The sequence below is a fragment of the Poecilia reticulata genome, chromosome 13 (genome assembly GCF_904066995.2).
Source record: "Poecilia reticulata chromosome 13, P_reticulata-male-v2, whole genome shotgun sequence".
NCBI lineage: Eukaryota > Metazoa > Chordata > Actinopteri > Cyprinodontiformes > Poeciliidae > Poecilia > Poecilia reticulata.
In genome coordinates, this window is record NC_088842.1 from 21,577,773 (window position 1) to 21,605,006 (window position 27,234).

Below are 27,234 nucleotides of genomic sequence, written 5' to 3' on the forward strand. Positions count from 1 at the left end.
CCTAAGAATTGAGCCGTGTGGAAATCAGGGAGGGGGGAAAGCATTCTCAAAATTAATTCAACAAATAAAAAAAGGTGTGCTTTGGACAAAGAATAACACCATGTGAGTATTCACCTGGTCTGCTTTTCTCTATTAATTAAGCAACAAAGATTTCATTAAACCCGCTATCCACTCTTGCTTTTTCTCTGTCAGATTTCTCTGTCCATGCGTGTTGCTAGAGCTGCAGGCAAAAAAAACTGAATCGATAAGAAACAGTTTAAAGGGGCTGATGTTTTTTCTGTGTAGAACCATTAATGGAAAGCTGTAGCCTCTGAGCTGCACATTAGCCACATGCTAACCACATGCATGTGTATGTGCAGCTGAATTGATAGCTTTTGTATTGCAAAAGGGAATCCACTGTATTGAATAAAACACAACCATTATCCCATGGTGTTAGCTGCTTGAGAGTGTGTGCCACTGACCCTGTGTGTTAGATATCAGTCACTGACCTTTAGAGTTTAACCCTTTCAGCACAATCTTCTGAGGTAAAAGCAGTGAATTCACCAATCCTGAAGAAAGTCTCATCATGTTCGTGTATAGTTTTAGTATTTTTGGAATATTTGATGTTTATTTACCATTAAAACATGCTAAGCACATAAAAAAAAACCTTTGTAACTCCCATTGCATAAAATACATGATATAAAATACTTACCATGCCTTAAAACGTATCTATACTCCTCCAACATCTCTAAGTGTATCTAAATGTATGTTGCATCGCACTGGTTGGTATCTGGTGTTACGGACAATCACACACAGTAGTGCAGATTTATGAAAAATAGAAAACCACATGGTTTTAAGCTTTTTTTTTCTTCACAATTATGAATCTGAGAAATGTGGAACAGGTTGAGAGAGTGGTGTAGTGGTGAGATATTTTTTCGTGCAACCAGCCACCTGCAGCACTTGGCATCAAACAAGACCCAGAAAATAAAAATAAAGCAAATGTACAAAAGAGAATTCAACTTTGAAGCATTGGTAGGCCAACAACAGGAGGTTAGTATCTCACACTTTGAACACAGTCACAAACCTACCAAAACAATAGAACATCATGCTGTGACAGTTGTCATTCAGTTCAATACTGGATGACAGCCAGCTAAAGGCTGGGACCAAAAAACTTGAAAACGGGGCAACGGATTACTGCCCATTAGGGCAATAATTGAAAACTTTGAGCCAGAGTACAATGACATGTTTCATATCAAAGCGTACTGATGTGCTAGAATGCCAGTCAAAGTCCGGATTTAAATGCAGTGATAAAACTTGACAGTCACAGACACCCCCCATACACTCAGACTCAGTTTGAGCTGTTTTGCAAAGAAAAAAATGACTAAAACCTCTGTCTTTAGATGTGAAGAGCTCAGAGGAACATACTCTGAAAGACTAGCAAGGGAAATCATAGTAGAAGGATGTTTTACAAAGTACAAAGTATTTAAAAACAACATTTTTTTTAGTGTTTTCCATCCACTCGTCTGTCTGTACGTATAAGAGCAAAGAGAAAGCGGGGATATGTTATTAGATTTGATCTTTTTTTAAGTTTCACACCAACAGTCTGAAAACTAAGAGCATTAAAGTGTAATAGCTTTGTGGAAATTAATGTTTTAAGCTCAATTTTTTTCTTAGGGCTGAAGGTGAACCTACCACTAAACTTTAGCTTAGACTCGTGTAATAAATAATGACACCAGTTGAATCTGTTTCGTGTTTTGATAGATTAACATTAAATCTAAGAGCCTGATTAAGACCACAATAACACATCGAAACCCTGGAATTGATGGATCCTGTGCTTTGTTTTTGCCATGTCTGCACATGTACATATAAACAGGCTAATTTGATGTTTTTGTCTGTCAGATAATGATTTATCGTGTATAAACTTTTCAGTGCCCTTATCTCTTCCTTCCTTGTCCTTATTTATTTCCTTGTCCACCAACTCTGTTTTGCTCATTTAGTTTGTCCTTTACTGCCTTTGCCTAAAAACATAACCTGCCCTTTTCTTTTCTCCCGACCTCAGTTTTTTTCCCCCTGTTTTTTATCATTTGGCCTTAAAAGGCTTTAAAGGAGTTAGGCGTAGCCCTCTCCATGGTAACACTGTCTCCAATTCTTTCACACACGCACACACACACACATTTTCTCACTGTCTCTCATCTCATGATGCTGCCCTACCCTGGGCTTCATTGCTGTACCCACCCCCTATATGTGCTCCGTTTCCCCTCACTCTCTCTCTTCTTGTTTCCCACAGATATACACACTCACCATCTCTTTCTCCTTTTTTCTGCTCTTCTGCTGATGCTGCAGCATCCACTGACTGCGAGATGTTCAGTCCAGCTTCTAAAGGATCCGCAGGGGACTCAAGGTAAAGCTTTCACACTTGTTTCCTTTGGAATAGAAACGCAGCAAAGATGTTAATGTTGATTTTTTTTTTTGTTTTTGGGTGCTGTTGTTGGCTGGTGACCACAGCTCAGAGGAAGCCAAGTGACTGATTGAAAGTGTGCGTGTGTGTCTGTGCTGACTAGAGTGAGAACTCTCCAGCTGGAGAGGTAGGCTTTTGTTGAAGTAGTTGCAGGTTTTCTCTCCCACGTGTGCTCTGAATCTTTGCACGGTCAAGATTGAATGAAAAATGAACTTAATTTCATCTTAATTTAAGTGGAAAAAAAAAATCCTCCAAAACATCTACCTGTGGATTATCGGTGTGTGCTTTGTGTGTGTGTGTGTGTGCGTGGACATGTGTATGCATGTGTGTGCAAATGGTTAGAAGTAAAAGCCACCGGAGTGCAAATTATCCTGCCCGTTGTGCTGCAACAGTGCTGCAATGTCTTATTACAATGCTCTGGTGGTTTATGACATGGTGTGGAGATGGTGAGGTGGGGGCATGTAGTTATGGCTTTTTGCTCATGTGTGTATGAGCGTGTGTGCGTGTGTGTGTGAGTGGGGGTGGGTGGGCGTTTGAGATCCGTGATTCTTAATATTTTAACAAATCAACCCCAAAACATAGCGTCAATGTTTTGACAAAATCACATTCAAACACAAGAGAAAAACGTGACATGTTTGCATGCTGGTGTGTTTTTACAGGAGCATGAATTTTCCAGTTGGGCTGCCTCTTTCATGTTAATTTGCACATACAGCACACTGCGGATGTGCACAAATGTGTGAGTTTCCCCCCTAAGGAAATGCAATCTTCACTGGATACTGTGCCTTGGGACAGACACTGAAAGATACTGCTGGTAGTATTCCATTGATGCAATGTGAGGCTCATAACAGCAGACATTAAACATCCTTCAAGACATCTGGTGTGAGCTGAAGTCCTGGGAGTTAATTGTTTTCATTAGAGCTGACGGTTTTGTTTTACGTCCTCTAATCTCTCCAGTAGAGAGTTTTTAACAACACTGTAATTGTCTTCGCTTCATTTAGCGTTGTCCACTCACACAGAAGCACCTTAAAGGAAAATGAAATGACAGAAGTCGGAACCGACTGGTTGTTTGTCTTAATGAACACTCAAAGTCTAAAGATCAAGTGGAACAAAAATAGCAAATAAATTACACACTGGAAATGAAAACTGACTGGAGAAGCAAAAAAATGTAAGGAAAAAGCATAGTTCAATACATATTCATATAAATAAAATGTAGAATGAAGTGCAATTTTTCAAAGGGTGGAAAATAGGACACTACAAATTTCTTTGCAACCCCCAGTAAAAATGTGAAAAACTTGAACGTGCTGTTTCCTGAGGGAAGAAATATTATGTAACACAGAGGAACGCTTCAAGATAGAAAAGGCAACATGGCCTTTTGGTAAAACAGCCAAAACCAGATTATTAAATTTTTTTTTTTTAGATTAAAAAATGACTTTAACTATCTGACACTAAAACGACTGGAATGTTTTCTTTTCCACATCAGGAAGGATTACCAATGTTATTTCTGTCATAAACACCAGAGGATTGAAAGAGATTATGTTTTACGTTTTTCTTTCCTTTAAATACACAAGTTTGTAAGCTCATTAGAAATGTACATTGCAATTAGGTCATTTATTTAAGAATATATTTTACAACTTTACTTCAAACTGTGTTGTTGTATTATGTCATGTAAATCGAATATTAGTTCAAATAGTTGTACACAGAGATGCTACTGAAAAGATAAATGAAACACAGAAAAAACATACAGTTTTAGGTCACACCTGCATCTCCTTCCTCATCTTTTTGCTTATATTTCTTCCTCTGTGGATTTTTGCATTGTCAGCAAACTGGTTTGAAATATTTGTAAGCAGTAGCAGACTGGGAACATATATTAATTACCATTTTCTTTAATTACCATTTAACCTAAAGTCAGCTCAGACTGCCTAACAATGCATTTTTCTCTCCTCCTCAAACACAAAAGAAGAAAATCTTTTATATTTTGATATAAAAGATTTATATTTACATTTTAACCCCTTATTCAGTGCAGTCAGGAGAGTATAAAACTTCAATATGAAGGTCTCCTGGTTTAGTTTTTGCTAATCTTTTACAAGACAAATGATAAAGAAGAATCGTTTGTTCTTGTCATCAGATCTAAACCCAAGCAGAACTCCTGATTTCAGACGAGGACTGGTTTGACACTTAAATGCACAACCTAAAACGTCTTTAATGAGCTTTTTTTTTTACCTTATCTAAATGCATATTTGGTAAAAATAATAAAGATGTTTTTTAAAAACTGCACATAATTTTAAAAAGAGTTAAGATTGTTTTTGTCATACTGTCAAATAATGATTACCTCATAATGAGGTTCAAAAGGAAAGGCAACTCGGTTTTATTCAGAGGAAGAGATAGTGCTCTGTGTGAAGAAAGGATGAATTTTTCATTCCGATTTCCCTAATCTCAACAAGAACCAGATGAGGACAGATTTGTGTGCAGCCATGGCAAAGAAATAGAAAAGAAAATGAAACTGAACTCACTTATATACTTCCCTAAAGTAATAAAATAAAATCAATATTTTAATTTGAATTTTTTTTTTTGTTTTCTTCAGGATATAACTTCCTTTAAATCACCGGTGGTTTTGTTAATCCTTCCTTTGCCACAAAGAGTTTTCTTTCCTAGTACTCCTCCTCAGCTAACCTGAGAGGTTTTCTACTGCAGGAATGAAATGATTACTAAAGATTGTTGTTGATCCAGTGATGACCCATTTTCAGTGTGCAGTATGGACCTTTTAAACCTGTTCATCTTTATTTTAAATGCCAAAAGTTTTTTTTATTATTATTTTTGTTCATAAGCTCATCTGAACAAATCAATCATTCCTAGTTAAAGTCCCAGTAAAGTTGAACAAAATGCACATCTTTATAGGCTGTTGTAGTACCACACAAATTGCTTTATTCTGGCATCCCTCCCAAAAAACCAGTTGAAATAGTAACGGTTGCTATGGAGATTTGGTGACACCCCCCAAGATGTCTATTTTTTTTTGCTGCTAGAACTTGTCTAACAAGAAGCTTTGGAGATCTTTTTATTTTCTCCCTTCTCGTCCTGCTCAACCCTGGAGGCCAGTGACTAAAAGAAACGGGTCTCTGTCACATCACTCCAGGGAAATGGAAAACCATGGATTAATAATTTCATAATTTCTCCCCTGTCTGTATTACAAATTCTTCTTGTTTTTAAAAGACGCTAAATGTGTTCCTGATAAGATTTTCTGATTATATGAGGCAGAAATGTTATTAGAAATCCAACCACCTGTTTCAGTTTAGTTCTCTGGAAATGTAATTTAGGGAAGGCAGGATGCACTAGAAATTATACAATCTGTCACCGTTTTGCTTCAGCACAAAGACAGCTTGTCAATACGCTTATACTGCTGTTATAAAAAATGTCCTGAGCTCAGACCAGCAGCCTTGAAGTGCAGCCTGAGACTGCTGACTTTGGAGTTTTAATTTAGACATCAAAGCACCTTAATCATCACATCAACCAAAAGAGGCAAAAAAAAAAAAAAAAAGAGACACTTGACACAGCAGGCCCAGACTAAGGGGCTTGACAAATTATCGTTCTGCAGAGCCAAGTGGATGACTAGTTCTGTCAGCATCAAGGTGTCCTTTTTGCTGTTCATTCCTGCGTGGACAGATAGTGGCTAATCTGCAGCGTTCAGGCTGAATGAAGTCAGGGTTTGTCACATTGACTTAATTGCCTGTTCACAGATGTTGGAATTCAACTAATGTCAAGATATGTTCCTCATTTCCCCTTCTCTGCTTGCCATTATTATTCTCGTTCATAATCTCACCTTCATTTTTTTTGCTCCAACTCTGTTTCATTTGTCTACCTGCCCTGCAAAGAATTGCCTTCTGCACCAAACGGCGATCCTCCTTCCCTTACTTATTGTGATTTACCCGCATCCTTTGACTCTAATTTAGAATCTAATAAGCTCAATTCCTATTCCTGCACCAACTTCTGTAAGGAAATCAATGCAAACTCTGATACAGTGACAAATGAGTCCCTCGCTGCAGAGGGGCATTCGCTTGAAACCACCGCAGCGTGTGTTTGGATTTGTGTGTTTTCCATTAAGTGGAAAATGAAATGCTGGGGAGGAAATTGCCCTGTTCTCAGGGTGAACCTGATTAAACAATTTTTCTCTGGACTGAATGCTTGCATGTCCCCGACAGTTGATGTTTCTCATCCAGCGTTTGTGCCACAGCGTTTTTGTGTGTTGGTCTTCAAAGCAAGTGTGTAAATTAACTGGATGTTTGACTCTGATCAATGTAGCCTGGAAGAGTGCAAACTGGTGCATAGGGGGGATGAAGGCAGCTGTGGAAGCCGTGGGTGGAGCAGGGTGTGTGTGTGTGTGTGTGTGTGTAGTTGTGTGTGTGTGTGTGTGTGTGTGTGTGTGTGCGTGTGTGTGTGTGTGTGTGTGCGTGTGTGTGCGCGTGTGTGTGCGTGTGTGCGCGCGTGTGTGTGTGTGTGTGTGTGCGTGTGTGCGCGCGTGTGTGCGTGCGCGTGTGTGTGTGTGTGCGCGCGAGAGAGAGAGAGAGAGATCTAGAAGAGTGGGCGTTGGGTGGGCTCACTGTCACTTCCATTAAAATCCACCAACAGAGAGAATAACTGTAGGGGCAGATGTAGGGAAATAAAAATAGATTGGGAGGTTTAGACAACACTGGGAACAAGATGACAGAAGGAAATATAAGGTACCAAGAAGGGAGGAAAGGTCAGTTCTGAAACGTTCTCCCTGATGATTGAGAGATGAGCTCCATGCCTCACATCTGCACTAGGTCATACAGATTATTATTTTTAAAGGAAAATGTTATAATCTCGTTTCTCTTCTACCTTACAACTGTGCATTGACTAACACATTGAATTTTGACATTGCATCATGACCAAATGTAGAAAAGTTAAAGTAGTTGGACATTTTTGCATGGCTCTGTCTATGGTAAGAATGATTTGTGATGGTATTTGCACAATTTCAAATAAAATATCTTTGTTTAGTTTATTTATTTGCTTTTATGTAATATCCTATTGTTTTTGCCCCCCATTCTGAATTGTGGGTCCATCCTGTTGACTATTTTAGTCCTTAAGAACTTGGGAAACTGATTATTACAGGCTATGCCTCATAGGTAAAAAAGAGAGAATAAAGTTCATATTGCAGGCTAGCATAAGGCTGGAAATAGCTATAGCAAAAACATTTCAGCACAAAAAATTAGAACAAGGGAATGTTATTTTATAAGGACAACAGTTCAGCAGCTGAGGGAAAAGAGGCCGTTTAAGGGTCTGGCTGTTTTGGCACCAAGATGATTTCTTATGAACGCATAAGAGATTGAATCAATAGTTTTTCTGTTCTTGTGTGCTGGATCTTTATGCCACTGACAGAGATTGGTGGATTACATGATAAGAAACGCCAGGACACTTCTGGGTAAAATATGTGGTATTCGTTCAGCTGTCAGGTTTGCTCCCTCTGTGCTGCTTATCTGTGTGCGTCCCCCGTTGGTGTCGTGATCGATGGTGATGGATGTTGATGAGACAGGAGCCATTAAGGCAGAGCATGAGCTCCGTCTTTATTTCAGCGGCCCTCCTGGAAAACATCATATAGCCGAGTAACGCATTAGAAACACAGAAGGGAGAGGCAGAGGGAGGCAAAGGAGCGATAAATGAAGGCAGAACAAAACACTCTCTCTCTCATCTTTGGAAGTTTATGTCACCCTGCGGGACTCAGTCTAATGGTTAAATGCATTACAACGTGGTGAGAGGAGAAAGGGAATACTTGGGGAGACATTGAGAAAGGGGCGGGTGGAGAAGTAATAAAGATTTCAACATCACGTCTAGGATGGAGTCTCATGGCCACTGGTGACAGAAAGTTATTAAGGAAGTGGGAGAGGAATAAAAGCAAAATAAGACAAACGGGAGAAAGAGGAAGCTGAGACGGCGCATGAATTTATGAAGACAAAATGTATTAGATTACTGAGCCTGTGGTGGATTTACTTTACATACATAATACACCCAGGCAGACTTAGTAAAGGTCATGAGCTGTTTGCTCGTTACATAAATATCCTCCTAAAAAGTCTTTCCGTTCATTATATATGTACTTGTGTCCCGATAATGATCGGTGGGTTCCCACTCCTCTGTTTTGCAGTGTAACAACTGTAAGAAAAATATTGATGCCGTAAGTGTGGTTAATGGTGCAGCAGCTCCAATCTAGTTCACAGCTTCCCATTCTGTGTTAAAGTCATTATTTTTTTTAAGGAGTAAAAAAACTGAACTGGGTCATTCTACACTAAACAGAAATTCTTTAAAACACCGACTGAGGATCATGAAACCTTTATCCAACTTCAAATATAATGTAAAAAGAAGAGGCTCTTCTGGCCTCTGGACTAATCATTGGTCACAGATTCTAAAAACACACATATTTACAAAACCATTCACTGGCCATTCGGACATATTCGATGTTATTATGTACCAGAAGTCAGACATATTAGATTCAAAAAGTTTTCTTAACACTATTTCAGAGAAAAAAAAGAAATGACAAGCTCTGAAATTTACTTCACGTTATAAATATTGTTTTATCCATTTGTAATTCGGCTCAATTTTTGTGTCTATAGGTGATTAAAAGAAGAAGCTTTCTTAAAGTGCATACTTTTATGCTTGCAGTCTGTTTCAGCATAAAACAGATTTATATAAAGTTCTGATAAAATTTTACTAAACAGACTCAAGTAAATTATGTACATACTGACACTTAAAGAATTATGAAAAATGATATTTTTGTGTGCCTTTGAGATCCAGTGTCAAAATATTACCTTTATTTTTCTTTGTCACAGTTTATTTCTCACTTTTCTCCACCACCTACACTCACACCTGCACGAGAGCATGTCAGCACAGAGTAGAGATTAATAAAAACTATTTGTTCAGAAATACTTTTTTTTTCTGACACTCATCACGTCTATTTCTGAATCACAAAGGACACAGCAAACCCATTAAACCCGTCTTTGGCTGTGCATCATTAAACTTCAAACAAAGTGCACCATGCAGGCATGATACCAGTCAGCGTGTTATTCCGTCTGAACGTTGTGAAAAATCAAACCTCGTTTGCTTCTTGCAAAGACACTGATCACACAGAGCACTGTTGGCATCAGTGTGTCCTTCTAACAAGCACTTAGCAGAGCAGCAGCCTGCACAGTGACCTGACGACATTGCCCAACTGGTTGATGTGACGTCACTCAGCCCACTTACCAACACTTGTGGTCACGGAAAATGTGGCGTTTGTTTTGGTGTGAATGCATGTTTCCCATTTGAGGACAAAGTGAAGAGAGATGATGAATATTCTTTTTTTTTTCTTTTTTTTTCCAGAGTTGTCTCATAAATGTCAACATACTCACAAGAAGATCGCAAAGCAGATACACAGTAGCTGCTTTGCCACAGTAATCTGAACCAGATTACTGTGGCTGTTTTAAACTCGCTGTAATTAGTCAAACTAAGTAAAAATAAGCATTTATTTTTATGTCAGCAGCAGTGTAATGACAAAACACCGTTTCTTATTCTGAAAGAAACATAAAAATAGTATTTATTTCCATCTTAATGTTATTTATTACCATGGAGATTAGCTAATTTTGTAATGACTGTGTAGGTCAGTGGTAACCAAACTTTTTCCTCTGAGGGCCACATAACTTTTCCCTTCTCTGGTGGGGGGCTGGAGTCAGTTTGTAACAGAAAAAGTGTGACGATTGCAGGAGTGCCTAAATGTAAAAATATATTGTTTTCCAGAAATAACCCTCTCTGGGTTCTTCACAGAAAAAATCCAGGAAATAACACTATTTATGAAATAAATACCATATTTTCCAGACTATACGCAGTAGATATCTCTGCTGCTCCAGGTTTTCCACAGCGATGCAGCAGCAGCAGCGGAGGGGGGCGGACACCCAAAAGTTGAGTCATAACAGGTCAATCGAATATCACATTTATTACGGTTGAAAAAGAAAAAGTTGCCAAGTTTAGATTTAACTGAACTGATTACGGTAGTTTCCGAACGGTAACTGTAACAGTAAAAGTGCTGATCCTTTGTGTCTGCTAAATGAAAATGGGCACTATCTTCTTCTTCTTTAGATTTCAACGGCAGCTTTCATCCATTATTGTTGCACTACTGCCATCTACTGAATCCTAATATCTATACCTCAAATTCTCATAATGATCCCAGTATCATTTAAAAAACGAAATATCTTCTTTTTCGCCTCAATGCTATTTAACTGATCAACAACATTCTCAAATTTTAATTCCCTATTAAAACCTAATTCCGTTTTAATGGGCGCCTTCTTCTTTGATTTCCAATTTTGCCTTCCAATGATTCACTAATTGCTAAAGAGCCCCCTGGTGGTTGAAGAAAAATTCACATATAAGCCGCATGGTTCAAAGCTTAGGAAAAAAGTAGCGGCGTATAGTCCGGAAAATACGGTATATAAAAAAAAATCTAAATGCTCTCTGGTATTGTTCAGGGAGCCGGACCAAATGTGGAGGTGGGCCGTGTCCGGCCCGCGGGCCGTAGTTTGGGGACCACTGGTGTAGGTCTTATGTCAGGGGTGTCAAACTCCAGTCCTCGAGGGCCAGTGTCCTGCAACTTTTAGAAGTGCCTCTGCTGCACCACACCTGAATAGAATAATTAGGTCATTAGAAAGGCTCTGGAGAACTTACCTACACAAGAAGGAGGTAATTAAGCAATTTGATTCAGGTGTTTTGTACCTGTGGCACATCTAAAAACTGCAGGACAGCGGCCCTTCAGGACTGGAGTTTGACACCCCTGTCTTATGTTAAACAAGATTCAGTCACTCATGATCAATCCTCAACAGTATGTTGTTGTATTTCTTTTTACCTTGAGTTCTTGTTCTTATTCTGCTTACATCAAATATAACACTCGTCTCGACTTAATGGCATTCACAGATGCTGACTGCAGACTCAAGGTTTGTGCATGTCTGCAATTCTTCACTGAAAGACTATAGCGAATTTGAATTAATGCATGCGAAGACAGCACAGCTAACCCGCACTGAATTGGTTGTTGCAGGAATATTTCTAAAGTTGCAAAGAGAAAACCATCTGGTAATTTATGTCGACAGTGCAGCAGCGATGACTGGCAAAAAACATGGAGTTGCATCATGGAATAAATCTATCAATGCAAGCTTTGTGGCTTGTAGCTAGCTTCCATTTCTTTTCATCCATCTTCTTTACACCCTCGTACCTTAGTGGGGTCGGGAGGGTTGCTGGTGCCCATCTCCAGCTAGCGTGCCGGGCGAGAGGCGGGGTACACCCTGGACAGGTCGCCAGTCTGTCGCAGGGCAACACAGAGACACACAGGACACACAACCATGCACACACACACTCACACCTAGGGACAATTTGGAGAGGCCGATTAACCTGACAGACATGTTTTGGACTGTGACAGGAAACCAGGGTACCCGGAGAAAACCCACGCATGCACAGGGAGAACATGCAAACTCCATGCAGAAAGACTGGGGCCGGAAATCGAACCCAGAACCTTCTTGCTGCAAGGCAACAACTCTACCAACTGCGCCACTGTGCAGCCCACTAGCTAGCTTCCAAAGACAAGAAAAATCTAAGATGGAATCAAATCTTGAACACAGCTCCTGCTGTGGTGTAATCTAGAGCTTTGCAATCATGTTTGGTCAGCTTTGCTGAAATCTGAATGATGCACAACTATGTCACACTCAGATGCCATGGCTGTTTCAGGTGAGCGTTTTGGAGTGACTTTATCAGCAACACAAAGAAAATGCCTGAATTCATGACAGAAGAAAAATCAATATTGCACACTTTTTCATTGACTCGAAATGCGTTTCCAGCTTGGCATATTTTGCAAAGATTTTCAACATACTGATCAGCCTCATCCTCTCAATCCGAGGTCTTCTATCCTTTTATGTCAGAGACAAAAATCACTGCTTTTATGAAGAAAACAGACCAATAGAGAAGAACGCAAGATGGGATAACATACATGTACAAAGGAAGGTACAAAGGAACCCAACGTCCCTGTTTGAGCACTTTAGCTCTTACTTCTCTGATGTCAACACTGATGCCTGGGATTGGATGCATGGCACCCAATTCACCAGTTGTAGCAGAAAATGGTAAGGCAGAAGAACAGCTCTTGGCATTATTCTGTGACTTAGCACTGAAGGCCAGATTCCATCAGGCAAGTCATGTCTCTCTCAAATTACTGTCATGGGTCGCTGAGGCTATGCAAATATTGCTCGCCTTTACCTCTGTGAATCATCATTTTTAACTCTGACTGTAATGAAGAATAAGCACAGGGCTCATTTACAAGTGGAAGATGATCTGAGCGTCCGTTTGTCATCCGTCCCTCCGAGAATAGAGACACTGTGCTGTGAGAGACAGGCTCATTTTTCACACTTATTCAGGAAGTTGTTGAGGTTTGTGATGACTGGATCAGCTGAATGAAATAAAGCCCAAAGCAAATATTTGATGAGGCAAAATAAGTAATACATTGATTGTGTTAACGTTAAACCAATTTAAAAGTATTTAAACTGATGGCTAAGAATGAATAGGCTCAATTGAATTGATCCAGTGTTTACTCTGTTAATTTTTGGAAGCTTTAAGATGTGATATTTGAAAAAAGACACAGACTAAATTGTAGCTTGAATAATATGTCCCTTTGTTAATGTGTTATATAATTTAATTACTATAAAGTCTACATTTCTATGAAACAGATTGGGAGCATTTTTTAATGGATAGTTCCTACAGTGAGTACAAAATGCAGCTTAAAACTGTTGTCAGTTTGAGGATTGTAAGAACGTCCTTAGAAAAAGTTTGAGAACCCTTGATGCAAACATATTTTCCACCTAAGATATAATTTTGGTAGCTCCTCCAGAGTTACTAGAGTTACTCTTGGTTGCTTCACTGATTAAAGCTCTGCTGCTTCAGATTGTGAGCATACATGTCTTTATAGGTTTGTAGTTATGCCATGCATAATCAGTTTCCAGGTTATTGATGTCATATGAATTATAAGCTAACTCTACTTTAAACATTTCCACATCTTTCTCTCTAACCTGCTGTGTTCCTTGGTCTTGCACTACTTTGTGTTAGTCAAACACAAAATTCCAATGAAATTTGTTGATAACAAACACTTTAATAAATACATGTGCAAAGCACTGTAGAAACTGTGACTTGTCCTTGCAAAAAGTCTATTGTATAATTTCACAGCTCATATATCCTCTGACATATATTCATCTAAAAACAACAGTAACAGTGCTGATTTCCTGTTTTTTTTGTTAAGGGTGAAGTCACCTATACTTTTCCTCTTTCAACTGATAGACTTAAAAATAATTCCACATTTAGCTTCATTGTTCTTAATGAATTTTGAAAATCAAACTTCACAACAACTGTCCACACTCTAAAGAGTTTAGATTGCTAATTTCTTTAAACACACGTCATATTTTCTTTGACCCACATTGATGACAACGAATAAGTGTTTATCGTTGCTCACAGATCAACATCCAGTTATCCACATCTTTTTTTTTTTCTGAACATGTCATCATCACTGTTATTATGCTTACGGTATAAAAATCAGACCATTAATGGCCTAAAAGTGTACAAGTAGTAAAACAAAAAACTCTGGACTTGCACATTTGGTTTTTAAAGTCCTTTCGATTTCCTGTAATGGTTGTGGCATCCCAAAGAAGAGATGCTATGAACGGGTAAAGTTTAGAAGACAACATCTTTTAATGTAACATTTCAAAAACTGTAGCATCATGTAATGCTACCTCCTTCTCCAGGGTTTTGTGAAGGATAAGGTCAGTAACCCTTTTGGAGTGTTATTACCATATGAAAGAGTCTACAACATGCAGCCTGACGCTACATAGCAACAAAAGCGGCAAACCAGGCTCAGAGTGCCACTCAGAATACTGATAGAGTGGTATCTTACTGCAGTTTTATTCTCAATGTCATTTGGCTCATCTATCATAGGTAGATGGTAAGAATATTAGATGTAACTTCATACCAAGTAATGCATCAAACTAGCCCAACACTGCACCATGAATTAAATTCTGCATAACATAATGACACAATAATCTGTGTTGTTTAATACAGCTGTCCAATCATGTTGCGGTAATGCTGCTGTCCTCTGCCAACTAACGTTTGTGTGTTTTAAAAAGTTACAAATTATATTTTTTGAGCAGTTTGATATCTATTTTTACCTGCTTTAGAACACTTGTTAAAGCAAAATGATAAGTACGATCATTTTGTACTGTAACCTGCAAAGGTTGTAAGACCTTTGCAGGTCTACCTTTGCAGATGTGCGCTGTATTACACAAGTACTATAAATGTACTTGTGTAATACAACTATAACACAACTTGTGTTATAGTTGTGCTACAACTATAACACAAATTACAACTATAAATGTTGTAATTTGCAATTTAGTCGCAATGTAGTGGCAACCGATGAGGGTGTTCTTCCATTTTAAGAGTGAAGAAAACCATAACTTCAGAAGCATTTAGGTCTTAAAACCCTGAGTTAGTGATTAGGATTTTAGGGTTATGTTCCCTCTGACATTTTCTTTCACAGTTGGACTTTAATGAACATTGTCACCTGTAAACCACTAGAGGGAGAGTGAGGTCTACATTCAGATTTGTCATTCTCACTTCACAGTTATTGATTTTTTTTAACAGCAGTTTCTCAGTTCCCCATTCCTATTTTATTTCTTTTACTCATAATGATCTTCACAATCTTAGTGTCAGATCGATTCCTCTGCATGTGCATGTGCACATCAACCCCACAACACACCAACGAGGCATTCAGTCATGTATTCTCACACTTATATAGAGCTCGACTTTCAATAGCAATAAATGTATTTATTTCAAAGGCAAAGGGAAACCAAATCAATAATTTGATTGAAAATTATCAAGAAAGCGTTAGATTGTACCAGAACTGTTTATCTGTCATTTTGTTTTTCAGCAATTATTGTTTTTATGTTAATTTTGTTCTAAATAAAAGTTAAATCCTAATTACCATTAGAATCTTAAATGTGTTATTTCGGAAACAGGCTCCCTCAATCATTAAGCCTCTGCACCTTCGTCACTGGCAGACTAGAGTTGAGCCAAGATCAAATATTTAAAATAATACTCTGCAAAAAAAAAAAAAAAATGAGGAAGCTGCCTTTATGTGTCCTGAAAGACAAATTTAAATTAGTTAAGTCCCAAAGAGAAATGGGTACAGTTTATAAATGATCCTCACATTAAATCTTAAATCATAAACTGTATTTCAGTCTTGGTTTACGGTATTATAAGATCGTCGAGGGATGTCCTAAGTGGTGGACAAGAGAGTATGATTTGTGAGAGAACTGAGGCCCAAACAACTACACACACTAATACAAATACTAACTTCATGACTTATATATTTCTAGTTTGAATTCTAGTGAAGGTCAGCACTACTGTACTAATGCAAAAAGAGAAAACTAATGAGTTTCCTCCATCTTCACAATTAATCTCTGGTAGAAAATGACATCTGACCATCTATGTAAACTGGCAGCCAAAATGCCCCATTCTATCTCTAGAGGAGATGCGGAGATCTGCAGCTCAGGTGGGGGAATCTGACTAGATTCTGGACTAGCAGTCATGCACTCCACAAATCTAGCCAGAATGCAGTGGCTGATGCAATCAGACCAATACTAAACTTTTTAGTCTACATATGAAATGGTGTGAATAGCTGGTCACATCCTGAACACACCAACGTTGCAGTGGAGCGTGATGGTGGTGACAGAAAGAGATAAGCTGACCATTACCAAAAGACTTGAGACTAAGGCAATGATTCACCTTCCAGAAGCAGCACAACTCAAAGCAAACAGATGAACTGAATAGTTTAGAAGATATTCACTGCTTATGGTGCGTTCACACCAATCAAATTACGCGCGTCAAAAACGCGCGTGGAGGGCTCGTCAGACGCGTCAGCTCCAGCCGTTATTTTCCGTTGGACTCGTTGGGCGATTTTGAAAAGCTCAAAACGGTTCAAACGGTTCAAGTCACACCGCGCTAAGCGCTCGAAACGCGCCGCAACGGCCCTCAACGCGCCTCCACATAGACTTTGAATGTAAACCAGACGCGCCTGACGCTCAAAACGCGTTTGGTGTGAACTTGACATAATCAAGCAGCAGATCGAAATACAAATGAGAATCTGTGACAAGATGAAATTGCTGCTGAGAGATTCGCCATATACAATCTGATTGTGTATGCTTGAGTGGTTCTACAAAGATGAAAAAGCAAACAAAATCATTACACAGATGCTAAGGATTAGTAGAATCCTGTGTAAAACTTGCATGGCAAATTAAAGCGAAACAAGCTTCTTCCGTGATTTATCTCTTTTTTAAAATGTAAAACAAATTGAAAATTGTGACATTTCTGTTTTAGTTAACTGTAAAATCCCAATAAAATACATTTAATATATGATAGTAACTTGCCAAAATGAGAAACAGTGCAATTATGGCCTTGTAAGTGACTGCAGAGTCAAACAATCCACAGAAGATACATCAATCTATTTACTGTCGAACTAATGTTTGTCAGAGACAACAACAAAAAAAAAGTGACGCTTCGGAAAAATTAGACCAGATTTTAATTATTTTGAGTCAACACTATTCTGAAACCTCTTCAGTTATTCTCTGGCAGTGCACTGGCTGCAACCCTGAAAGTGAGACCTCTAGAGTGAAGAGGAAGGGTGTGAGGAAGGACACTCCCTTTGGTCAGAGTGTGTGAGGTTTCTGGCTACGTCCTGCACAGCTCTTCTGCTTGTGGTTTTGCTTGACTAACATACTTAATTCTGTGGAAAACAATGCAGACCCCTGCAACATACTTCAAATAGGTTACAAACTTAACTACAATTGCATATGGAGTTTGGTATTACATTAATATGCCTAGTAAGACTATTGACATCAGATTAGAATATAAAGTTAACCTCTTAAGTATGGAAAGTGTTGATTTAAATCTGGTCAGTGCAACCAACTTATGTAGTTGCATTATTTTTTGTTTCTTTGCTGCTTTTACATAAATGCATCACTACCATCATTATGATTTACATAGTGCAGTCAGTGACCATGTTTTCAGGTGTATAAAGATGACCAAAACAAAAAGGTGTTGCAGTGTTGATGGTAAGAGTCCCTAACCATGCTGTTTATACAGATCTTTGTGTGTCTGGGTGTGTGGGAAACAAACCCACAGAGTCAGATGGAGGCGGTGGCCCCTCCTTACCTCGCTCCTCCCCTCTGCTGACATGGGTATACCTGTATGTGTCAGTGTGTCACACTGTGTGTACAAGTTTAACAGGCTGTGAAAGCCAAAGAGCAAGCAGTGTTGCAGGAAAGTCGTTGACTGGTCAAGTGGGAAAGTGGAAAACGACCAGCCCCAGAGAGGCAGGTGGGAGAGAATAAGAGTAAAGAGAGAGAGAGAGAGAGAGAGAGAGAGAGAGAGAGAGAGAGTGGAAAAAAAGAAAGCAAATAGAGTGAAGACCAGAGAAGGAGGGAGGTAAAGAGATTGGGTCAGATAGAGACAAAGTGCAAGTGCACAGAGTATAGAGAGGAGGAGAGACTGACAGCAGAGCATTTCCCAAAGGCACGAGGCTGAGAGCAAGAAGCTGAGAAGGCCAGACTGACAAAATGCTGAGGAGGAGAAGAAGTGCCACATTCAGTGGATTTGGATGGTATGTTGTTGCCTTTATGTTTCATGCTGTTCATGTGTATGCTCGCGGCTGTTCTATACCCACTTTTAAAAGATACACATTGTTCCAATCTGCTGTGGCTGGTGTTGGTGTGCAGCTCTGGGTGGTGCACAGATGTAAACTTATCTCATGAAAAGGAAGGATGGGTGGAGGGCTGTGTCACTATGTGCCTAAGTCACACCTCTAACACTTTGTCCTGTTGTTTGTCAGCCTGCTTGTGTTTCTGTGAGAATGTACTGCTGTTTCACTCTGTGCTGTCTCCGCTTAGGGAGGGATTACAGCAGTCAACAGGCTGCTTTGTCTGACTGCTGTCTGTTGTTGCTGCTGGTGCTGCTGTCCTGCCAGGACACTCAGCTCTCTTAATGTTCTCCTGCCTCAGAGAAGCTCCCATAATGCAGCACCATGGAAGCTGCCAGGAAGCCCATTTTAGGGCTTTATAGGCTCACACTGTTGGATGGTGTGGGTTGTTGTGCCATTTCCCTTGTTGGAAGTCTTTTTGGACTGTGACACGTTGCTTCAGAGCACTTTCACCCCCCCAACTCCACAACAACCCACATCTAGGCCAAAACAGTGTATCCCGCATGACGGGCTGCAGTAACCTGTGTCAGATAGAGGTGGGGGTCACATTACATGTGGCAGAGGTAATTACAGACTTATTGTGTTTGGAGATATCAAAACAAAACAAACTCGCAAGACATTGCAGAGATTAATAGAATATTTCTGCTGAGATGGATAACGGGTGTCAGTTATTAGTTAGAACCAATGGGAGTAAAAACAAAATGATGTTTTAGAGAAATATTTAGGAAACTATGAAAATATAGTTTTTGTGAGGATGTTGTTGTCAAATTCTGGAATAGCCCTTTGTACCAGTGCTGAATCCCACCCAATTAAAACAAAAAAATATCCACAGACTTACAATTTCATGATGATAATACTGTAACTGACAGTAAATATTATTGTATTATTAAATGGTGTTAATTCTTCCAGTTCAGATTCACTCTTCTGCATCAATTAAAGTTACGAAAAAAGACTTTCAAGTTCACAAAAAAGTGAGAATAACCCAGTTTGTTTAACCGTTAAGATAATGTTGTCTGTGTTTTATGTAGACCTGTTTCTATTTATTTGTGAGAACTTTTCACATAACATCCAACTGTCTCTGTGGAAGGCAAATTTTAATTCATCCCAAATTTGCATGACCAATGACTGGATCTCTTTCTTGCCTTGAACTACAAACATTTGAGGATAAATTGTTTTGCCTGCTCCGCCTTATAGACACATAACTTACAAATGGCTATTCAAATCTCCAAAATCACCTTTGGAGAATTCTATGTTTTTAATTGTAGTTCACTACTGTAATAAATTGTGTAGAAACAGAACTACAGCACAAATATAACTTGATAACTGACAAATTACAAGAAAACTACATAAATCTCCAACTGTAGCTTCACCAGACAGGTCTTTATTATTTTCAACAAATGGTAGTTTTTCATTGTGACTTTCATCTTCTGTGAGGAAGACCTACAGGTGAAGGATAAATAAAAGCCCCAACAGCCTATAGAAAGTAGCCTCCGGATGTAATCGTTCTGTTTTTCCACATTCTTTCTAGACGCCATTAAACCATTAAAATGTCATCAATCTACAAGAGTCTTTAAAAAATATTTATATATCTTGATTTTTTTTCACATTTTGTCAAAACCCTAATCTTTAAATATAGTCATAAAAAATATGGAAAATAATACATGATTTTGCAATTATTTTAAAATAAAATCCAAAAAGTGGAGCATGTATTTTGTAACTGCCTCCCTGAGTCAATACTGTGTTGAATCACCTTTAGTTCTTGTAGTTCTCTTGATTGACATCTTTGCCCATTCTTTTTTTTATGAATTAGCAGAATCTCAATCAGATTGAATGGGAAGCGTTTTTGTCTTCTAATTTTGGACATTGTTGGAGCCTTCCTAACACATACATAAGCTTTGATCTGACAAAGTTAATGTGCAGGGTTACTCTTTCCACTCAAAGTTTCATCACTTTCATATCTGACCAAAGAATCTTCTTCCACATACTTAGTTCATGGAAACCAACATATATTTAGTCGTTTATTTCTTAAATAAATGACTTCCTTTTAGTTTCACTAAAGGCAAGACTTGTAGAGTGTCTGACTAATAATTGTCCTACTTGCAGGATGCTGTGCATCTCTGCAGCTCCTCCAGAGTTATCATGACTTTCTTGACTGTTTCTCTAATTAATGCTCTGCTGCCTCCATCTGTCAGATTACATGCCCGGGCATATATTTTTAGGTGTGAAGTTAGATAAGGGACTGATCTGACAATATCCCAAGTTGTGAGATGCTCAAAACTTGGGACATTGTCTGATAGTATCCCTCCATCATCGGGTTTCTATGGAGATTAACATGAATAGGTATAGTTTCTGTTTAGGAGTTGATTGTAGTGGATTTTATTTGCGAGAATTGGAGCAAACAGAACTCAAAACAAACACACGCAACACTTTTCATATTTCTATATGTAAAAGATTGTAGGCTTTTCCTTCCACCTTCCAATTTTGCAAAAAAAATAAATAAATAAACTCAGAAGTTGTAATGTGATGTGAAAAACTCAAGAGATGTAAATATATTTGCAAAACAGTGTATGTGGCATGCAAAGCAATAGTAAGGACAAACATTGATTAGTCTCAGAACCGTTAGCTTAGCACGCTAGGTCCTGTGTCACTATATTTGGAACCTTGTTCAGAAAATAAAATTAACAACTGGGGCATCTTGACATCACTGCTGCTGAATCTGAAGCAGAAGAACATTTTAACAATGTAGTTAATGTAAATGTTTGACCTAATCTTAAACTACAAATTTCATTAACTGTCCTGCTAGCTACAGCTAAGAGTAAACGTATTTCCCTGAGATTTGAATATCTGACAATAAAAAGAGTTATTACGTTGGTAGGCAACCTCGCTTAGTGTATATCGGCTTTGTATGAGTATTTGTTGATGTCATGGCGATGCGTCACCATCTGTGATATCCCAGTGCGCTGGAAGATATTCAAATTATATGTAAAGCTAGCAGCTACAGCTGTAAACATGCTTTGTGTGTTTACACGGTTAGCTACAACTGGCATTAGGAGCTCTGTAGAGCATTTATTCTGAGTTTGTCACTCAGAACAGTTTGCTCTCCAGATTAATGGAATGATGGGAACATAAGAGAGGAATCCAAAAACACATGAATGGTACAAACAACAACAACTCTAATGTCTACCCTCACCATGTCTTTACCAGGAAGCTGCAAGTGAACCTAAACGTGAAAATAGACTCTTGATTTTCCATGTATATGGTATGAACAGCATGAATTGAAACAAGACGAAGGCCCCTGTAAACTCCAAGAGCGTTCAAAACCAGTCCGAGCAGATTGGAGAGAAATAACCTTGTTATGCGAAGCCGACTCTGCTTTCTGCCTCTGCTTTTATCAAAAATATTCTCTACAGTGGTTGTGCTTCGGGCTTTGCTGCACCTTTGAAAATTAGTGCATTCATTTTCACCTTTTGTGACCTGCTTAGTGTGGCTGCGGTGCAATATTTGTAAGTCATGTAAATTTATACGCCCTGTCATGTGCTCCAGAGAAGAGCCACATCAATTAAGATAAGATATGCTGCGGTTTAAAGGGGCCCCATGGAGATGAGGTTCTAAATCTAGGTCCTCATATTTCTTTGTTTCACTAAAGATAAAGTATGAGCTAATATTTTATAACTGGTGCCTTGAGAAATCAGTAATATTTCCCTTTTTGTTTTTGTGTGTCTGCCTTTTTTTCTCTCACTTCTTCTCTAGGATTGACAAGTCCACTTTGTCTGCACTGAAAGGACGGTAAGTTCTTTCCTCATATCCTGATTGCAGGAATTCCTCAATGCTTAGGATTTCTATGTTTGATATTCCAATATTTGTCTGCCGCATGAAGATGCATAATAGATGTAAAGAGCTTCTGGGGAAAATTCCTAGAAAGCACTGATGTATAACAGCTCACCAACCTTCTGACCAAACTGCAGTAACTAACAAGCTTTTCCATCTTTCCTTCAATTTCGCACTTTCAGCATTCTGACAAAATTCTCATCAGACTGTTTAGTGTTGTGTCTTTTACTCAAGCAACCCACAAGAAAAGACAATCTTGAAATCAATATACACATCCTACTCACAAGATTGCGCTCAATCTTGTGAGTAGGATGCATTCTCAGTCTCACATCAGTGAAGAATTAACTACGCGCTTTCCTTCCCTCTTTCCCTCCCCACTTTTGAATTTAGAGCGTGTGCCGAGTAAAGGTCACGTCTATTTTTCCCTTATCGGGCACAGAGAGAACTTCAGCAGACTTACGACACTTTTTTTCCTAAATGTTCCATCAGTTGGAATGAAAGGTGTTTTTCTGTAAATCACTGTCACCCCAAGACACTCGTTGCTGTGACAGTGTTCGGTAGCATTCTCGGCTCAAACGCTGCCGAAGTCGACCGAGGACGATATCGGTTTCTCTGGATCTCTTCTGGTTGTTGCGGTTTACTCCCACATGCATGCTGCATGGGTGTTGTACTGTGGCCACCCACGGCTACCAAAATAGAAATTCACCCAGAGGGTCTGACAAAGTCTCATTTAACATAATGAAGCTGCAAAAACAGTTTTATATAACTGGTCTTATTTGTTTGCTGCTGGGCAGTGTGAATTATGTTTGGTTCTTGCGGGAGTCTGATTCTGTGACCTTGCTCAGATGACTAACAGATGGCTCTTGTACTTCGCCTCGACTGAACTGAGTTCATGACATCATTTAACGAACATTTCTTAACAGATAAGACTGTTTGGTTGGCTTGTGTTTCACAAATGGAAAAGGTTGAGTAAAGGTGAGCATTCAGACAACCGTATGATTCTTTGCATGAAGTTCAGGAGGACTCCTGTTTGAGAGCAGCCCCTGTTTGTTGAGGCAAACCTCTCTCAGGCCCGGCTGGAGGAGGTTACCCTAGTGATGAGAGGCAAGGGGCTTTTGTGTGAATTTCTGTGGAGGGTTTTGTATTAACCCACACAGAAAAAAAACCCTCTGCCCAAGGAACAACACAACTTTCCTAACCATCCTTCACTTATGCTAACATTCAAACCTTTCATGTTTTGTCTGCATTCTTCAGATATCATCCTATCCTCTGCTGTAGTCACAGTGGAATTTTAGCTATTGTGACATGGGTGTAAAATAAGATGGAGCTTCTCAGCAGAATGCCCTAATTTCTACGCAGGTAGAAATCCTTCACATTTCTGGGACATGTGAGGGGAATTCACCTTGTTTTGACAAAGGAATCTGTTTCTGGAAGCAAAATTAAATTTACAAGGAATCTTTTATTTTCTTAGGCAAACCAAATATTTTAAGATTTTCTTATACAACATAACTCTACTTTAGTATTTATTGAAGGTCCCAAGGTCCTAGCTACTCAAGCATTGTTTGCTTTCAGTGCTTCCACAGTAATTGACACTCAACATGTATTGACAACAACAGCATTTAAAAATCAAGAACAAAATAAAAGTTTATTTCCTCCTAATCTGTAGATGTATTTCTACGTTTAAAAGGTAAAGATCTTATTGTTGCCATGGCTGCTGAAAGTCATCAGTCAATGTCGATCTCTTTAATAATCCAGAACATGCCTATGGGACACTATTAAAATGCTGCACTGAGCCTCCAAATCCCTCAAGGACGACAACCCTGAAAACAGCACATTAGGTGCAGCTGGGTTTCTAAACAGAAACCAAACAGGTTCCTGGTTGGTGTGGAACCCCGAGCAGAACTTGTTTGTCCTCCGTGTTCACAGAACTGGGCCTTGGTGTCTCCCCACCCGGCCCAGGTGCCTGATCTGGAGTGGCTCTGAATATGAATGAGTGAGTCGTGACTCCTGCTTGAGCTGCTGCTCTGTGTGAGTGAGCGAGTGGTGGTCCAGATGTTTGATCCAGGTAATAATAATAATAATAATAATAATAATAATAATAATAATAATAATAATAATAATAATAATAATAATAATAAAAGCACAGAGGAGAGCACTGTGGAGGAAAGACAGGCTCAAGAGGATATGAACAGACACAAGGTGCTCTCCATTGTTCAACAAAGATTTTAAATACTGAAAATTTATTTTTGATTTGCGTTTGGTAAAACAAAGCACATTCAGCCCTTTTGCTCCATTACTCTGAACAGAGTTTTTCAGCTGAAATAAACTCCAAGCTTCTGTCTGCTGATGGTTTGCTTAACTCTTAATGAAAAATGAACAAGGAGAAATCCACAGGGGGTAAAGCCCACACAGAAAGAGAGGAGGGGGTTGGGGGGAAGAAAGGTGAAATAGGGGGCACAGTGGAAGGCCAGGGGAACACAGACATCAGATGGATTGCTCACTTAAAGGTCTCCCGGTTTTATCTTGTTCTTTCGTTCTTGCTTTGTCCTTCCCTGTGTGTTTTCTCCTCCTCTCTTGCTCTCTGTTCTGCCTCAGTTCTCCAGCTGTCTGCACTCCCCTCTGTCATTAATCCCTCTGCTCTCTCCGCCTTCACTGGACACACAACACCTCATTAATACCTGCATAATCAAACCGGTGGATCCATGCAGTCTGAGCATGTGTCTGTATGTGTGTGTGTGTGTGTGTGTGTCTGTGTGTGTGTGTGTGTGTGCGTGTGTGTGTGTGTGTGTGTGCAAACACATGCATCTGATTTGTCTTGGAGTGGCGGAGGGGATGAATATTAAGAGTAGATGAACACGGGCTGTAGAGGAGAGAGGAAAGAGGTCAGCTTCCTAATATTTAGAGACGATGCCGCGCAAACTGTGGTGAGTACAGCTGCCTGCTGCTTCTTTTAAGTAAAGTTTGAAAAGTACCTTTAAACTGTATTATTATTCCTATTGTCTGAGCTATAGTGGTTAAAGTGATATGAGTGGTGGAGGTGTGTCATATGATCTCATATTGTTAGTACTTTGCTTTTTCTATTATCCGCAGCTCAAGGGAGCAAATATAGAAAGACAAGTGATCCTGAGAGGCGGTCTAGTTAGAAATGACATGGCAGTAAAGACTAACATCTTTCTGAACTTCTTCAGTGATATGAAAGGGTTAGTAAAGGAAATGTCAGCAGTAGGATAAAACAGAAAATGCCGTGCTTGAGTCATGCTTTATGTAGGTATTGACAGTGGTCGTTTAACTGAATTAATTGGCTTTTATGAGGAAAACACGTAAAATGCCTTTGTGGCTTTCTTTGAAGTTTTGTTGGTGCAGCTCTATTTTACAACTTTTATATGGTTTTTCAGGCTGTAACCTAGAAAGGCATAAAAAAAGCATTATATTTAGTTTTTTTCCTGCCCATCCTACTGTCATTGTTTGTTTGTATTCGGTGAAAGGTAATGCTATTTCCAGTGTTTTAAACTTTACTTTTACATAACTCACACTTAACATGGCTAAAGTCATATTTTCCATGTGAGATTGTGCAAATTTACTTTTGAGATTACAGCAGAGCCCTGCAGTTCAGTAATTATGGATTCATGTATTCACTGATTTTTCTGTGAAACATAACTCGAAATTATTTGTGGAAAATTATTTATGGAAAATTTGGCTATTTGCCATTTTCCATTTTTTGAAATTAAAATTGAAATCCTATTGACTGGGATTCGCAAAGCAGCCAGTCAGGGAGTGGCACTCTTTTTACCTGGCACATATTTGGTGTTTGAACAAATGAAATAGACCGTTAGGAGCATTTTTATAGGGGAGTGGCTGTTGTTCATAACGCTAAAAAATGCCAGGGATCCACTGTACTAAAAGGCTGTCAATGTTTCACAAGGACCCATGTCAGAGTTTAAAAACTTAAAAGGATAAAACAGAGCACCTTCACTGTATTATTCCTGTCTTACAGAGAAAGGAGCCAAGTGCATGTTTCAACTTTTCATCAACAGATGCTTTTTACATCTTTTGTGCCTGTTTTAATTAGATTTTTTCTTTAACTTTCACAGACTCACTAAATAGCTGACTGATTTGAGTCTTCTTCAATCAGTAAAGTCTACACAAAATTTGTTTGTCATTGTTTAGCACATTAGCTGACTGTAAAAAGATCTGAGTTTTGGTTTTCTGACTTTTATCAAGAAGTTTGGTGTTTCAACAGTTTAGCTAAATAAATAATGATCTGCTTATGGTCACCAGCTAATATATCTGTGGATCTCTGATAACTTACTTGCTGCATTTTCAATCTGGTCCACTGCTGCTTGGACACTATGTCCTGTTTCTAGATTCATCTATGCTAATAACAGAGTCTGCAGCCAGCTGTTGCTAATGAAACACTGATACTCTCCAATTACTTTTTCCAACCGCCTCTGTCCTGAGATCAAACAGAGCAGCTGTTCACATCTGAGACGTGTCACAATCACAGAACACATGAACACATGAACATGTTTCTTCTGCAAAAATGCTCCCGTCTGAAAATATATGAGAGGTTCAGACCGACTGGCTGATGTGTGGTCAAAACAAGGGAAAACATTAAATTGGGTCATTTTTATTGTTTAATATTAGAAAATAACCTTAAGAACAAGACACAAGGAGTGTCTTGTTCTTAAAATAAAAAGAAAATCCCCTTTCTTTTAGTTTTGTCCAGGCAAGTTTTTTGGGGGCAGGTGTAAATGTTATCTGTTGGGCCCATCATGGAAAAGAGCAAATGGGCTGCTTCTATTTCTGGAGCCTGGCATTTACTCTATCTCCTTGTGTGACTTCTATATTGCAGGCAGCTATGGTGAGTTGTGACCAAAGAGCAAACATGAGCCTGAACGTCTGGCTGGTATATTTACTTTAGGTGGGAGCTTATTAAAACTCGAGACCTTGGTCTGCAGCACAGAGGAAAAGAAGCAGTGATTAGTAACATGGACGCTGTTTGCAGGCTTAATGACCTGTCGTCTATATTGTGCTCTGCGTATTGGATGCGATTGTTAATGTAGTGTACACAGTTACATCCAGCTGCCTAATCTAATATAAGCCTGCAGTCAGAGGCAGAGATAAAGGCGAGGAGCAGTAATGAACGACAGAAGTTCAGTTAGGT

General features: G+C 39.0%; 1 protein-coding gene across 7 annotated transcripts in view; it reads left to right on the plus strand.

Annotated features, from left to right (window-relative positions):
* The window catches only part of rap1gap2a (RAP1 GTPase activating protein 2a), a 98,434-nt gene continuing 71,200 nt past the window's right edge, over nucleotides 1-27,234 (plus strand). For 2 of the 7 annotated variants that reach the window (XM_008426028.3, XM_081614275.1), the window contains exons 1-2: nucleotides 17,939-18,146; nucleotides 21,993-22,028. In XM_008426028.3, the coding sequence (XP_008424250.1) occupies nucleotides 18,103-18,146; nucleotides 21,993-22,028 (80 nt within the window). In that variant the 5' untranslated portion in view covers nucleotides 17,939-18,102. Of the gene's footprint in view, nucleotides 103-2,266; nucleotides 2,381-17,938; nucleotides 18,147-21,992; nucleotides 22,029-24,972; nucleotides 24,995-27,234 lie in introns of those variants that run through there. The other 5 variants (XM_081614280.1, XM_081614274.1, XM_081614276.1 and 2 more) reach the window with 5 other exon arrangements.